Source organism: Megalobrama amblycephala, unplaced genomic scaffold, assembly GCF_018812025.1.
Source record: "Megalobrama amblycephala isolate DHTTF-2021 unplaced genomic scaffold, ASM1881202v1 scaffold230, whole genome shotgun sequence".
NCBI classification, from domain to species: domain Eukaryota; kingdom Metazoa; phylum Chordata; class Actinopteri; order Cypriniformes; family Xenocyprididae; genus Megalobrama; species Megalobrama amblycephala.
Genome location: NW_025953339.1, coordinates 848,982 through 865,144, shown reverse-complemented (window position 1 = coordinate 865,144; position 16,163 = coordinate 848,982). Strand labels below are relative to the sequence as shown.

The 16,163-nt window shown below is 37.4% G+C and overlaps 1 protein-coding gene across 1 annotated transcript; it reads left to right on the top strand.

Moving 5' to 3' along the window:
- Positions 1–97: 97 nt before the first annotated feature.
- On the top strand, positions 98–14,248 carry LOC125261009 (myoD family inhibitor domain-containing protein 2-like). Its single transcript, XM_048179550.1, has 2 exons — positions 98–871; positions 13,682–14,248. Exons 1-2 carry the CDS (start codon positions 661–663, stop codon positions 13,939–13,941), a joined length of 471 nt encoding a protein of 156 aa, XP_048035507.1. The 5' UTR covers positions 98–660; the 3' UTR covers positions 13,942–14,248.
- Positions 14,249–16,163: the final 1,915 nt, after the last annotated feature.

The following is a 16,163-nucleotide window of genomic DNA, read 5'->3' as shown; positions in this document are numbered from 1 at the left end:
ATCCTTTATTCCCCATTTTCCACATGCCAGATTGAGCATTTTGAGCAAACATTCACTGAAAACTTTGTCCAGTTTGACTTCAGTTGCACAAAGCTGTGCAAACTGTTGACTCTTTGTTTTTTAGTAGCATTAAAACTTAAGAACCATCCCTGAAATGATGCAGCAACATAAACCCTCATTAAGTCCATTTCATGAAACCGCAGCCATGCTGGAAACTATCCAGGGACTCATTGCACGTGGGTGGCGTTTAATAATTTATTCAGTACAGGTTATTGCAAAGATATTCCATTCACATCTTCATTCTCACATTCAAGTCAGTCGCATTATTGCTCCTGTTGCACTTTATACCCTGCAGATTCTTCTGCATTATAGGGATTACATCTTGTTTTGTTGATAGTTGAAGATATTACAGCCAAACTATTGGTTGAATCTGGCACGTGTTAAGCTTAGATCAGACTGAAGTGTTTAGCTCATTTTTTCTTAGGGATAATAGACTCATATCAGGAGGCAGGGCTACTGGAATCACTCAAGGTACAGTATGCTTTTTTCCCTCCCAAATGCAGTGCGTGTCTTGCTTTAGCATGTGCTTTTGCTGAGTCTGCTGTAATATTTGTTCTCATTTCCAATTACGATTTTATTCCCATTAATCCTGGATGCAGAATGAGTGAGCAGGGTGTTGTGGTTAGTGGATTTAGAAGGTTGAGCACCATTTCAGAGATAGATGTGGACCATGAAGAGGAGCCCGTGTCTATAGTGTCCTCTGGGGACAGTGAGTGGGTCGGATCCAGTGCATCGCTCTGCTCGCGTGGAAAGCCCAGTGGCGAGAGCAGCACCTTCACCTCCTTTGAGTCCTATCAGCCTAATACTTCAGGTACAGCGGCAATGCTTCTCTGTTTAAATGTTTGTGTTTGTGTGTGTGTGTGTGTGTGTGTCCAGTACGTAAAAGTTGTCCTGGCTGCTTTAACTTTAAAAATGCACTCTTCCTAATGCTGACGTAGCCTGTCTTGTGTTAAACAATTGTGCTTTAATTATGGAGGCCCATGTGTGCCACTTAATAATTTGAGAAATATCAATAAATAAAAATACATATATATATATATATATATATGGAGGTCATTTGAGTATAGTGAACACATTGTCATGTTCAAGAAACTACAGTAGTTTTGATGATTTGAGGTTTGTGACATGGTGGTGCGTTATCCTGCTGGAAGTAGCCATCAGAAGATGATACACTGTGTGTCATAAAGGGATGGACATTTTCAGCAACAATACTCAGGTACACATTTAAACGATGCTCAAATGGTTCTAAGGTGCCCAAAGTGTGCCAAGAAAAAATATCCTCCACACCATTACACCAGCAGCAGCCTGAACTGTTGATACAAGACAGGATGGATCCATGCTTTCATGTTGTTAATGCCAAATTCTGATCCTCCATCTGAATGCTGCAGCAGAAATCGAGACCCATCAGACCAGGCAATGTTTTTCCAATCTTCTATTTTCCATTTTTGGGGAACCCATGTTAATTCAGTTTGATGTTCTCAGCTGACAGGAGTGTGACCGGTGTGTCTTCTGCTGCTGTAGCTCATCTGCTTCAAGGTTGGATGTGTTGTGTGTTCAGAGATGCTCTTCTGCAGACCTCGATTGTAACGAGTTCTTATTTGAGTTACTGTTTCCTTTCTATCAGCTGAACCAGTCTGGTCATTCTCTTCTTACCTCAACAAGGCATTTTCACCCACAGAACTGCCACTCGCTGGATATTTTCTCTTTTTCGGACCATTCTCTGTAAACCCTAGAGATGATTGTGAGTGAAAATCCCAGTAGATCTTCTGAAATGGCACCAATAATCATCTCTGAAGTATATTCCCATTCATATTTACATTTTTTAGCACACCAGGGTGATCATGAACATGACATTTTCCAGCCATGACTTTCTGTTCCACAGGAGAATAAACATGAGGAAACACAAAGGCCAAATTCCCGTAATCATTCATCACAATGAGAAAAACCAAAGAATATAGTTCTGATGTGCAGCAAAAGATTGTTGAGCTTCACAAAATAGAAAGTGGCTGTAAGAAAATAGCTAAAGCATTGAAAATCCCCATTTCCACCATCAGGGCAATAATTAAGAAGTTCCAAATAACTAAAGATGTTACAAATCTGCCTGGAAGAGGACGTGTGTCTAAATCGTCCTAATGCGCGGTGAGGAGGAAAGTTTGAGTGGCCAAAGACCCTCCAAGGATCACAGCTGGAGAATTGCAGAGATTAGTTGAGTCTTGAGTCTCAGAAAGCCTTAAAAAAAATGATCAAACAGCACCTACATCACTACAAGATGTTCGGGAGGGTTTCAAGAAAAATCCTCTGCTCTCATTCAGAATCAATCTCCAGCATATTCAGTTGTCAGTCAAGACTGGAACTTCAAACTGGACCGGCTTCTATGGTCAGATGAAACTAAAAAAAGAGCTTTTTGGCAGCAAACCCACCAGATGGGTTTGCTGCACACATGGATAAAAAGTACCCCATGCCCACGGTTAAATATACTGCTGGATCTTTAATGTTGTGGGCCTATTTTTCTGCTGGAGGTCCTGGACATCTTGTTCAGATACATGGTATCATGGATTTTATCAAATACCAACAGATAAAAAATCAAACCCTGACTGCTTCTGCTAGAAATCCAATAATGGGCCATGGTTGGATCTTCCATCAGGACAATGATCCAAAACAAACATCAAATCCAATACAAAAATGGGTCACTGAGCACAAAATGAAGCTTCTGCCATGGCCATCCCAGTTCTCTGACCTGAACCCTAAAGAAAATTAGTGGAGTGAACTGAAGAGAAGAAGCACCAACATGGAGCTGGAATCTGAAGGATCTGGAGAGATTCTGCATGAAGGAATGATCTCTGATCTCTCCTCAGGTGTTCTCCAAACTCATCAGGCATTATAGAAGAAGACTCAGAGCTGTTATCTTGGCAAAAGGAGGTTTTGAATAAAAGGGTGCCAATAATTGTGGTCAACGTGTTTTGGAGAAAAACATTTATTTCATAGTGTGAGTTTCCCCCCACTTTCAATTATTTTCCTTAAATGAAAGGTTCGCATTTTGTGAATTTTTTGAATGAAAGATCAAAAGGATAAACAATGCAGATTTATTTTCACAGCTGCTTTTGCTCATAATTACTAAGGGTGCCAATAATTGTGGAGGGCACTGTATACATTATTGTTTTAAAAGTTATATATATATATAAATTAATGCTTTTATTCAGCAAATACATGTAAAATTGTTTCAAGATTATAAATAATAATAATAATGTTTCTTGTTCATCAAATCAGCATATTAGAATGATTTCTAAAGGATCATGTGACAAATTCAGCTTTGATCACAGGAATAATTTTAAAATAGATTAAAATAGAAAACATTTTAAATAGTTCTAACATTTTAGAATATTACTGTATTTTTGCAGACTTGGTGAGCATAAGAGACTTCTACATCTTCTAACATAAAATATATTTAAATGTTACCATAACCTAGTACAATTATTTCTTAAAAATATTATTGGTCGATTGATGTTTTAGTATTTAAAAAAAAAAATGGTTTGGTTTTACATATTATTATAAATGCTAAAACATTGGTCTATTTATTAGTTTGTTTCAAAAACATTGTTCTGCAGAATCTACATGGCTATAGTTTTGGTTGCTGTTAAATTCTGTAGTTTCAACACCCGTTTAAGTATCCCTCACTTGTAAACATGTTAATTTGATGCGCTTGCAGCTCTCATGCAGAGTGAAGTGCACTTTTATGAGCACTTACACCAACACTCAGATGCTAAAAGACTCCCTGTGTGACAGAGCCTTATGCAAGATACATGACCGTAAACCTGTACTTTGAGATATATTGAAAAATAATTCTCTCACTATTGTACGCTCATCCTGTGTAGTGAAACTATATTCGGGTTGCTCTGTTTCTCAAACTATTAGGCTAGTTCTCCAGGGGAATGTATACTGTTACATTAATGGCTGCAGGTGACCACTTATTTCTCCCAGCTGTGCATTATGTGCTCCATTTCTTCTCAAACAACCCTTTATATAATTACACATCTACAGAGAGTTCCTGTCTATAAGGTTTTACATGTGACATTAGTCTGATTCTGTGAAAAGCATGGCCACACATGCCATAATCATAATTCTGAAGAATTATGTGCTGATGAAAGACTGAAATACATGTTTTGGGCTTCTCATTTCAGCCCTCCATCTATCACAGTGAAATGGCTGATTGCTGCCGGTTTCAGTGTAATTAGAGCATCTTACATTTTTACAGTTTATAGCAGCCTGCACTTAACTTGATGTACGGATATCTACAAAAAATAAATAATTCATGCAAGAAGAAATGTTCAGGTAATGATAACTGAGTGATGTGCACAAATACCAGCACTGCCCTTGCGTACTGAAAATAAATGTGCTAGAGAATATTTATTAAAGCTTCTTTATTATTTATTATTAAAGAACTTTTACAAATATTCTTGCAAAAAGTACTGTACTATGATATCATCATGCATTTTGGACATGTCAAGTGAAGTCACATTTATTTCTATAGCCCTTTATAACAATTATAAAATGATTTCAGTTTCAGCTGTAAAGCAGCTCTACAGAAGACAATAGTGTCATTATTCAGCTCAAGATGGTTCAATGTTGATTCAGTTCCATTCAATAACAGTGCAGATTTTGCAAAATTAATCAATTATGCAATTTAAACTTCAAATACAGATTGTTTCAAAGCAGCTTCAGATATACATGGAAAAACAGTTCAAAATTCAGCAATTATGGAACAAATTCAATTTCAGCTATAAAGCAGCTCTACAGAAGATGATAGTGTCATTGTTCAGTTCAGGTCAGTTCAGTGTTGATTCAATTCAGTTCAATGGTGTGAACGATGCAAAAAGTAATGTTACAATATTGCTTTACTCGCTAAAAATAAACTAATTTAAGGAAATTCATGCATTACATTACTTGTGCATTACTTTTTCTCACCTGGGCTGGGCTTGCTTGTTTGTTTTATTTTTGGCAAATGTAAAAGCCCTTTCATACAAAAAGTGAAATGAATAAGCCTCAGGCTGAAGGAAATGCATATATATGCCTGTACAGTAGAGGGCGCAGCTCAAACAAACTTTTCAGCTACGCTGCCATTCTGGATTGCAGAAGAATAGGACACAGGAAGTTCAATGTAGTGTTTGTAACCAGAGGCGTTTCTCAAAACCAAGTTCGCAAAGTTCGGACTCGCGTCCATGGTAGTTAGGACTTGGCAAGTTCGACTCAGGAGAACGAACTCCCGTGAACGGGAGAACACAAGTCCGGTGATTCTGCAAATGGAACAGCAGCGTACTTGATAACGTCATTCAGCTCGCTCTGGCTTCTCCGGTTATCTCGTATCTTTTAGCCAACAAAAAAAAAAACGAAATGTGTTATAAAACACCACTCTTCCCCTTTTCGTTTTATTTAAAAAACAAACAAAAACATATTAATAGCCTCAGGCAATGAGTGATTGATTATCTGCAATGTCTGCATATATTTATAACAAAACGAAATATTAAACAACCCTGCCTCTTTTCGTATATATTTCAAAAATATTAAACAATACTATTTGTGCATAGGCTACTCTGATTATCTTCACTGTAATGAAATGAAATGGGCTATAACATAAAACACAACTCTGTCTCTTTTTGTTAAATGTCAGGTTTAATGATCAATAATAGCCATTATAAAAGGTATAAAAATATACAATAAGAAATAAAGCAAACAATTCAGTCAAGCGTATAAAATCAGCACTTTAGTAGGATACAAGAGTTAAATAGTCATATATAAAGTTATGAAACGTCAAGTTGTCCTCGGTCAAAACGGAGCCAGCGGCAAATGTCAGAAGGACTCGCCGAGGTAAGGCTGCTCTCGGCTGGGTACATGAGCGCTGAGCATCCGGTGATCGCCTGGATCTCACAACTCCGACAACGTCAGATTAAATTTTCAGAAAGGCGCTATCTTTATCAATAAACCACAAATTTGAGCTTTAAACCAGCACATTCTCGCCTGAAAAACTCTTTAAACTACATATCATGACATAATAACAGTAATATGTTTAAATTATGCGGGTTTTCTCCTTTACTATTCACGCTTGCTGGTTACTGCGAGATGCATTCTAGGATACCTGGCTGTCTCAAGTCTGCACAAGTCATCCTCGATAAAAGTGCGTGCTCTTCCCCCAAACAGAGAACGCACAGAACGTGTGTCATCTGGTGTCAGATAACATGGACACGGATCAACACAAACCTCTTAGTCAGTGAGTTTTTTTCTGTGCATTTAATTTTGCCAACTATGTGCTTCAAACAAAACAGTCCCTGAAGATGAAAAGAGGATGATATGTTATCTGGGCACCCCTTATATACTTGTGGTTTGCACTGTTATGATGTCATGGGCTGTCGCCGGTCAATATGATATTGTTGAGATTGGATATGTGTTTCAGACACCGGTTCCCGTGGAGGTGGTTCCCCTAGCGCTTTGGACGCAGCACAAGTTTCTTTTCGAAAGGGAACTAGCATTTCTGCCATCATGCCGGATCTCCGGCATGCAGCGTTTGGCTGCAGAAAAAATGAGAGACCTACATTTTTTTTAAAAAATGTTTATGTTTGAGTTCGATTTCGGACATAGCCCAACACTTTTACTTCAGCAATAAAAAAAAAGAAAGAAACACAAATGTGATGTTTATCTAATGTCATTTTTGCTTATTAGTTCGTCGAAAATCAGCTGCAAAGAAATAAAGTGAGATTAAATACATAAAGTATATTAGTATTATTTAACATATTAATTATTGCAGGTTTGAGTAATATTCTGCATCTGCGTTTCACAGTTTTTATTCATTTGGAAGAGTACTGAATCTGTTTTGGTACAAATGAGATGAGTAAATGCTCACATTTAGTCTAGAACTACAATACCCATCTTGTTCACACAGCACACACAATGCCTCAACATGTGGACAGGAGAGGTATCAGTCAAAAAATGAGAAAACAACAAAACTTGCGTTACTTATGTAAAAAGTAACTCAGATATTTTGTTGTAAATTTAAAAGTAATGCATTACTTGTTATTTGAAGAAAGTAATCTGATTACGTACTTGTAATGTGTTACCAGCGTTCTGTACAAGCTGCAGCTGTCTTATGGTCTTTTTGGGAAGGCAGTGAGGAGTTTCTCAAAGTCTTGACTGGAGACAAAGCATCTAATTCTTGCTATATTTTTGAGATGATAATATGCTGATTTAGTTTTTACATGGCTACTGAAACTGTGAAGGTATGTGTTCACTTTCAGAACTTCATCTTTGTTTCCAAACGCAATGACTTCAGTTTTGTCTTTGCTTAACTGAAGGAAGTTTTGGCACATTACATTTTTTATTTCATCAATGCATTGGCACAGGGAGTCAATGGGGCTGTAGTCGTTAGGTGATAGGGCAAGGTAAATCTGGGTGTCATCTGCATAGCTGTGATAGCAATTTTTTTCTTTCTCATTATTTGGCTCAGTGGCAGCATATATAGGTTGAAAAGGAGGGGTTCAAATATTGAATCTTGAGGGCATGCCATGGATGTCCACTCAGACTTATGGTCACCGATACTCACATAATAACCTCTCCCGTTTAAGTATGACCTGAACCATTTAAGGACCATCCCAGAAGTCCCAACCCAGTTTTCCAGCCTGTCAAGAAGTATGTTGTGATCGACAGTGTCAAACGCAGCACTGAGGTCAAGTAGTACCAGCATTGATATTTTACCTGTATTGGTGTTTAGGCAAATATCATTTATTATCTTTATCAGCGCAGTCTCTGTGATGTGATGCGTTCGGAAACCAGATTGAAAGTTGTCGAAGTATCCATTCAAGCTTAAGAATTTGTTCAGCTGATTGAAAACAACTTTTTCAATGACCTTGCCTATGAAAGGAAGATTTGAGATTGGTCTGTAGTTGCTCAATATGGTGTTAACCAGATTGCTCTTTTTCAGGAGGGGCTTAACAACTGCAGTTTTCACAGAGTTTGGAAAAGTCCCAGAAAGAAGTGAGGCATTTACCACTTCTAGGAGATCTGCTTCAGTTAAACACACTTTTGAAAAAAGATGTGGGAAGTGTGTCAAGGGCGCACGTTGATGTTTTAAGGAGCTATACTGTTTCTTCCAAAATTTTACCATCAATTGCTTCGAAATCAGACATAATAGCTACTTTCTGAGGTTGTGATCTGATCTGTTTTACCCCAGTGCAGCTCAGGGAAGTGCTGATCACCTTTCTGATATTATTGATTTTATCAGAGAAGAAGGAAGCAAACTCACAGCATTTGCTGTCTGAGAGCATTTCACTGGGAATCTGACTCTCTCTACAGTAGCAAAAAGAGTGTGGGTGTTGTTTAAGTTGCTGTTTATAATATTTGAGAAGAAGGTCTGTCTAGATTTGCCTAATTCCACATTGAAAGCATGAAGGTTATCTTTATAGATGTTATAGTGGATTTCAAGTTTTGTCTTTCACCACATGCAGTCAGCATTTCTGCATTGTCTTTTCATATTTTGCACTGCTGTTGAGTTTCTCCAAGGTGCTTTTTGTCTGCCGCTCTTCTTCCTGACTTTCACAGTAGCAATGTTATCAATAACATTCTTTACTTTTGAGTTAAAAGAATCAAGGAGATAATCAACAGAGTCTGCAGATATGCTTGGTGTTAAAGATATAGCCTTCATAAACAGCACACTTGTGTTCTCATTTAAGCATCACTTTTTGACCGAGATAGATCTAGCTTCAACAGTAGGAGAGAGCAATATGTCAAAGAAAATACAGAAATGATTAGATAGTGCTACATTCTTTATGACAATGGATGAAATGTTTAGACCCTTACTGATGAGTAAATCTAGAGTGTGTCCACGATTGTGTGTGGGTCCATGTATATGCTGAGTCAGATCAAAGGTATTCAAAACTGTTATGATTTCTTTTGCCATATTGAATTCTGCATTATCTATGTGGATGTTAAAGTCCCCAGTAATAGCAAAACAGTCAAACTATGAGAAAATTGTTGATAACAGTTCTGTAAAGTCCTCAACAAATACTGGAGAGTATTTTGGAGGCCTGTAAATAACTATAAGTAGAATGTGAGGAGCACCTTTTAACACAATACACAGATGTTCAAAAGACAAGTAATCACCAAATGACACTTGCTTGAATTGATAGACATCTTTAAATAGAGCAGCTACACCTCCACCTCTCAGAACAGCTCTGCAGACACTCATAAAAGTAAAATTAGGAGGGGCTGCTTCATTGAGGATTGTTGAACTGCAGCTGTCTTCTAGCCATGTTTCATTTTGAAGCATAAAATCTAGGTCATTTGTGGTTAAGTCATTGACTAGAAGTGATTTATTTTTAAGTGAGCGAATCTTTAAAAGTGCTAACTTAACAGTCTTACGTTCTGTCTCTACATTAATCTTAGTTTGACGTGTAATAGGCAGCAGATTAGATGGGTTTGCCAAATGGCTTGAGAAGGCCTTAGACTTTCTAACACATAATAAAACAGAAATAGAGAAAGCAACAGGCACACTGGGTTCCCGCTTGTTCTGTAAACATTTGACAAAGTCACTGTTATCATAGCAGGGACCCGACACACATCACTGAGAGCTGTTATCGGTTGTTTTTGGTTCACCAAGAACAGATGGAGGAGGCTGTGGGCCCTGGAGTTGAGGCAGAGGCTGAAGAGCTCTCACAGGAGGAGGGGGAGGGCGAGCTGGGCCCACAGGCTTTGGTGGTTGCGAGGCTCGCCACTTTTTTTGTTGATATCAGGGGGCTTGATACCAAAAAGCAAAAGAGTGGGAGAGTTTGGTTCAAGCATATACCAGTTTCCATTTTTTCTCCATTTTTTTTCTGAGAAACACAGAAGAGGGGATGCTGGAGAGAAGGATAGCGTGTCCGGTGAGAGGGGCTGTTGCTCTGGTGTTACCAGAGGCTGTAATATGTTGTTGTGGCTTCCCAGGCTGTTTTCTCGAAAGTTGTCCTTGGGTGCTGAATCTTGGAGCAGTTCTAACACGTCACTATCTATCTGCGATGAGCTCTGTGGGCAGGGCTCAGTCAGGATTTTGTCCGTGAGCAGGTGTTGTTGTGGCTGCATGGTGTTATCATTGTCCTTGCGGGGTGTGTCAACCGCATGTCCATTTAGGTGCTGAAATGAAGTCCTGTGGTTAGTTGTACTCTGTCCAGGTGTGTTTGTGCCATTCAGATTGAGTGGATTTGCACACACTGCTGAAGGATGATGGAGGGAGAAGTAGATATTGTCCTTTAGCATTCTTGAGCCCAGTTTGTTTGAGTGCAGGCCATCATGTGTGAAGATTTGTCTCTGACTCCAGAAAAGATTGAAGTTGTAGATGAAGTTCAGTCACTTAATGCAGCCATGTGTTAAGCCCAAGCAACTGTGAAAATCTATTTGTTCCTCTTGCTGGGAGTGGTCCACTGACGAATGACTGAACTTTCAGTCTTCTAAGCATTTCAAAAAGTTCATTGAGATCCCTTTTAAGAAATTCTGACTGCTCTTTCGGAATATCATTCTTCCCCACATGAATGATTAGTCAATTTGCAGTCTTATATTTCATCAGAATGTTCTTAAGTTCCCTGTTTACATCAGAAACTGTTGCTTGTGGAAGGCAACATGTAGTTGTATCCCTGCTGCTAATGTTTCTGATAATAGAGTCATCCACTATCAGAGTACTGGGCTTGGCTGCACTATGAGCTGAGTGCCCCTGTCTGCTCGAACTTGAGCGGCAGTTAGCATCAGTGTTAGCTGCTGGCTGATTTGATTTGTGTCCGATAATGTTTGGGGATTCCTCACCCACATTTATCACGTCTGGGGATTTCTCACCCACATTCATTAATATTTCAAATCTGTTCTCCAGATGTATAGGCGGTGGTAGGGAACCAGTGTTTGGGGTAGAGGATGCTACTGCAGCAATATGTGATACTCGTGATAATCTGATGTCTCGAGTGCTTTTGGGTCTCGCTCCCTGTTTGTGCCATCTATTAGGGTGTTGATCAGTTACGGCTTGTTTGTCTACACTCAGAATGGCCTGTTTCTCTACACTCAGAAGCACCAGATTCATGGGACTCACTGGCTGTATGCTGAGGGCGTCCATGATGAAGCTCTGTTGTGTGCTCCATCTGGTTTGGTAGTCCCACAAATAACTTTGTTTCAAGAACTGCAATCCTTTGTAGAAGTCTGTGGTAGTTTGTGCAGCAGGTAGGTTCTTCAACCAGAAGAGGCATATCCTTTCTAATCCTTTTGAATGTAGGCTGCTGTCAGTGGGAGGCTGGTCGGATAAAAAATCCCCTTTTTTGTAGCAATCTTCCAGTTAAAAAATTTTTGGTGCTAAGATTTGTCGTTTGAGCACTGTGCTGATGTGCTGTGGTTAAAATTAGGAGATAAAATATAAAAGCAATAAAGCAAAGCGTGGAGCTGTAAGCAAGAGTGTCTGAACAGTAGTGAAGCAGGAAGCACCTTTCTTTAGGAAGCTCCATATTCTTTAATGATTTTTATGAAGTAAACGTAAGAATAACTGAGACAAAGACACATTTTTGAGTGATATAGAGTTATGACTGACATTTATGTAGTCACTATACTTTTATAAAGATCTCATTGATTTACATCACAGTCTTTCATGCTTTTAAGAATTTCATCTTACTTACTTGCTACAATATGCAAATTTGGTAGTACTTTCCTGGTACATATATAGTAATTATACAGGTAAAAGAGTGGTAACACAAGGTATTTACCTGACATGTATGTACATGGAAACTAATATGAAACACTGCTGTACTTTCCAATGGTACATACATGGTAACTACTTTGTACTGTTGGGTAATAACAGGCACTTTTATTGATAACTAACAGACACATTACTGTACTTACTATACATGGTAACTATGTTGTACTCACAGACAGGTGTGGACACAAATAACGGACACTTACTGTGAAACAAATGTGCTTACCAAAATGATACACTGCAGTAACTATACAGCACTTCATAGTGTTAATACTTAATCCTTTTAAGCAAGGCTTTTGACACATGACAACTGAGTATACCAAGTACAGTTTTAGTGTTACTGATCTGTATGTATGTCATCAAAATACCCCTATTAAGTGAATTATTGTCCTGTAAAGATTAGGCAAGTTGAACCACAAAAGTATATCATGCAGTACTCAAGAAGTATCATGTTTATACCCTTTATGACATGAAAGATTCATAAATATTTTAAATTTTTTCGCTGTAAAAACGTAAGTATTTTTACGTTTTAGTGTTATAAATATGTCAATATTGCACATTTTAGCACCTTTCTAAACGTACAAAAATGTACGTTTTGTGTCTTTGAAAGTTACGTATGCTCTTACCAAGTGTAACTTACACATTAACTAACTGGTATATTCACTAGTATGTTCATAGTAAGTACATGGAAATAGGACTGTAAAATAAAGTGCATCCTTGTACATAAACATTACATAGGAATTACCAGCTCTTAACAGGTGTAACTTACACATTAACTAACTGGTATATTCACTAGTACATTCATAGTAAGTACATGGAAATAGGACTGCAAAATAAAGTGCATCCTTGTACATAAACATTACATAGGAATTACCAGATCTTTAAACTTTGTAATAATAAGCTTAAGCATATTAACACAATTAGTAAGTACAGTAATGTGTCTTACAAGTTACCATAAATAAGTGCTTTAAGTGCCATAAATAAGTGTTATTACCCACACTTGTCTGTACCTATAGACAAGTGTTGGGTAATAGCAGGCACTTACTTATAGTGTTCGTATATGGTAACTAACAGACACATTACTGTACTTACTAATGGTATGTATATGGTAAATATTTTGTGCTTACAAAGTAGTTACCATGTATGTACCATTGGAAAGTACAGCAGTGTTTCTTATTAGTTTCCATGTACATACATGTCAGGTAAGTACCTTGTGTTACCACTCTTTTACCTGTATGTACAACATAATTACTATATATGTACCAGGAAAGTACACGTACTGTAAAATAAAGTGCTACATCATTAATAAATGCTGGGTGGCTTGTGTTGATAAATGGCATACAATTAATTTAAAAACATATTGTAAGAGAAAATGCGCTTTGGCAAAAATGTTTTTCTCTGAGGCATGGTAAAAGCATTGTACTTTCAGAAAATCAAGAAAACTAGATTTAAACAATAAGACTAAACATGTTGAGCTATATAACAATACTTCGTTTTCTGTCTATAAATGTAACTGAACAGTTGTTCCCTTGTCTATTAAAACGTAATATATTTAAGCGTCTTTGGTGTTTCCATGGTTTCTACAATATAAAACCGGAACCCGAGGGTAATGCAGATATGACGTCATTGACAGGCGACTCCCAAACACGTCCCGTGTCCTTGATTAAAATCACGATTTTTTCACGATTTACAAATAGTTGGAAACATTTGGGATATTGTAAGTACTCAAATGAACAAAATATATAACACTGGCCTAGTGGTTTTTGGATTTTTACTGCACAATGTTTACATATTTTGCCTTTAAGATTTTGTCCATTTTAAAAACTATTTCTAACTATTATTTCATGTCAGGCCTTAATTAGTTAATTTTCTTTTATCCAGATGACTGCGCCTCCATCCTGCTGGCTTGCCTCTACTGCCGTTTCTGTGACATCATCACCATGCTGCCTGATGCCTGTGAGCGGGCGTTCATCCGCTGCTTCCCCTCTTACAAGTATTACAGCACCTCCGATGAACAGTCCAAAGGAAAAGACTGGTGCAGCTGTAATATGGAGTTTAACTGTAACTGCATGGACTCCTGTCAAGAGACAAGTGAGTTAATAGAGCTGGCTATGGAGATATCTGAAGTGTGCTACCGCTAACAGATCAGAGGAAGTGATTCAGGACGGAGGTTCTCCATCTGCTTGATTCCCAACAGCTTTTCTAAATGACTCTGAGTTACAATTATTCATTGTCACAAAGAACTGTTGTGATTCCATTGGTAAACCAGGGTAAAATGAGTCACTGCTTGTTTTAATCAACCATGCTCAAAATAATAATTTCATTCTGACAAAATATGGGTGATTTATTTATTTATTTTCCCCTTCCAAGTAAATTTAATTTATGACCAAAGTTATGATGATTTAGTTAAAGGATTAGTTCACTTTCAAATTAAAATTTCCAGATAATTTTAGCCCCATGTCATCCAAGATGTCCATGTCCTTCTTTCTTCAGTCAAAAAGAAATTAAGGTTTTTGATTAACACATTCTGACTTCAATGGCCTCCAAACGGTTGAAGGTCAAAATTACAGTTTCAGTGCAGCTTCAAAGGGCCTTAAACGATACCAGACGAGGAATAAGGGTCTTATCTAGAGAAACCATTGCTCATTTTAAAAATTATATACGTTTTAACCATAAATGCTCATCTTGAACTAGCTCTCTTCTTCTTCTTCTTCTCTATTAGAATTCCACCAGTGTAGACACTGCTAAGTGTATTACTGCCCTCCACAGGTCAAAGTTTGAACTATTTGTTATATACTTGCACAAGCATATTGTATATGACAATTTAGTTCTAACTTTGGCATTTATAGTTAAGATGTGTAATTTTTTTTCTTTTTAGAAAATGAACGATGATTTCTTTAGATAAGACCCTTATTTCTTGTCTGGGATCGTTTGATGTCCATTGAAGTTCACTATATGGAGAAAAATCTTGGAATGTTTTCATCAAAAACCTTAATTTCTTTTTGGCTGAAGAAAGAAAGACATGAACATCTTGGATGACATGGGGGTGAGTAAATAATCAAAAATTTTTAATTTGAAAGTGAAGTAATCCTTTAATACAAAATTATCACTACAGATGGATCATTTTCACATACATTACAGTTTAGTTGGTGCGCTCATAAACTTGATGTGACAACTAAAACACATGAATGTTTGACCAATCTGTTGTGTGAAGCATGAAAAATGGTGGGTGTGGGTAACCAGCTAAAACTAGCCTAGGCTGGTTGGCTGGTCTTAGCTTGTTTAAGCTGGTCCCGCAGCCTGGCCAAGTTGGTGTTCAACTGGTTTTAGCTGGTTTCTTTAGTTCTGAAGATTATCTTGAACAAAATGTGCAAGAGTCATAAACTTTTGTTGTCACATATCTTATTTTCTGGAATAATCCAAAATCCAATGGAAAAATACTATTGGGTTTTTTTTGTCAGGGGAACCAGGGTGATACTAATTTACAGTTTGGCCTACAAGATGTACATCCTTGCAATCACTCATGAAAAATTAGAAAAAGTCAACATTGATGGCCTCTGGAGGGCAATACGGGTAGCACTTCATAAACCTCAAATGTTACTGATTCAGTGGATCTGGACACCATGAATGTTTGTCAAATGGAACTATTTATCCTGCATTGAATAAAATATTTTGTTTTCAGAAAACATGCCTCTTTGTGGTCTTAATGTGTGCCAATCACATCAGTAATACTACAGAAAGTGATCTGTTGGCATGCTAATTCAATGGCAGTGGCTCGGCTTGTTAATAGAAAGTAGTGAGTTTACACTTTCAGGTTAAAAATGTGGTTTAATAATAAATAAAGCACAGATTCGCAAGGTCTTACAAAATAGTACTGATTTAATTGGTTTCATACATACCTTAATACAGTGAAAATGCTCAGAATTTCAACTATTTCTTTCTATTTTTTATGTATTCTCCAAACCACTTGTCCTAAGTAGATCTAACCTTACATTTTGTGAATTTAAATACTGTTAAATGTAAAAAGTACTTTGGAAGTAAAAAATAAACAAATCATCTTATAATTTAGAGTGAAAAGCCATAACCTGACATTCCCAGAATTTCATGTGTGACAGCTCACATTTTATGTTTTTTTATTTCAATAATTGTTTGTTTTTAGCTTTTTGTAACCAGTTGTGTACATTAGGGGTTTTTGTTACATCTAATGTTGTTAAATAAAAGTTTATTGCATTATTTTACAATGTTACAATGATGGTGTTTCGTATGATACTGTGTGGAGTGGTTTCAATATATTTGTATGCCCTTCAGCTTGTGGAAAATCTACTTGTGATGAACTTAGATTCCTTGTGTGTTTCTCTTGTGT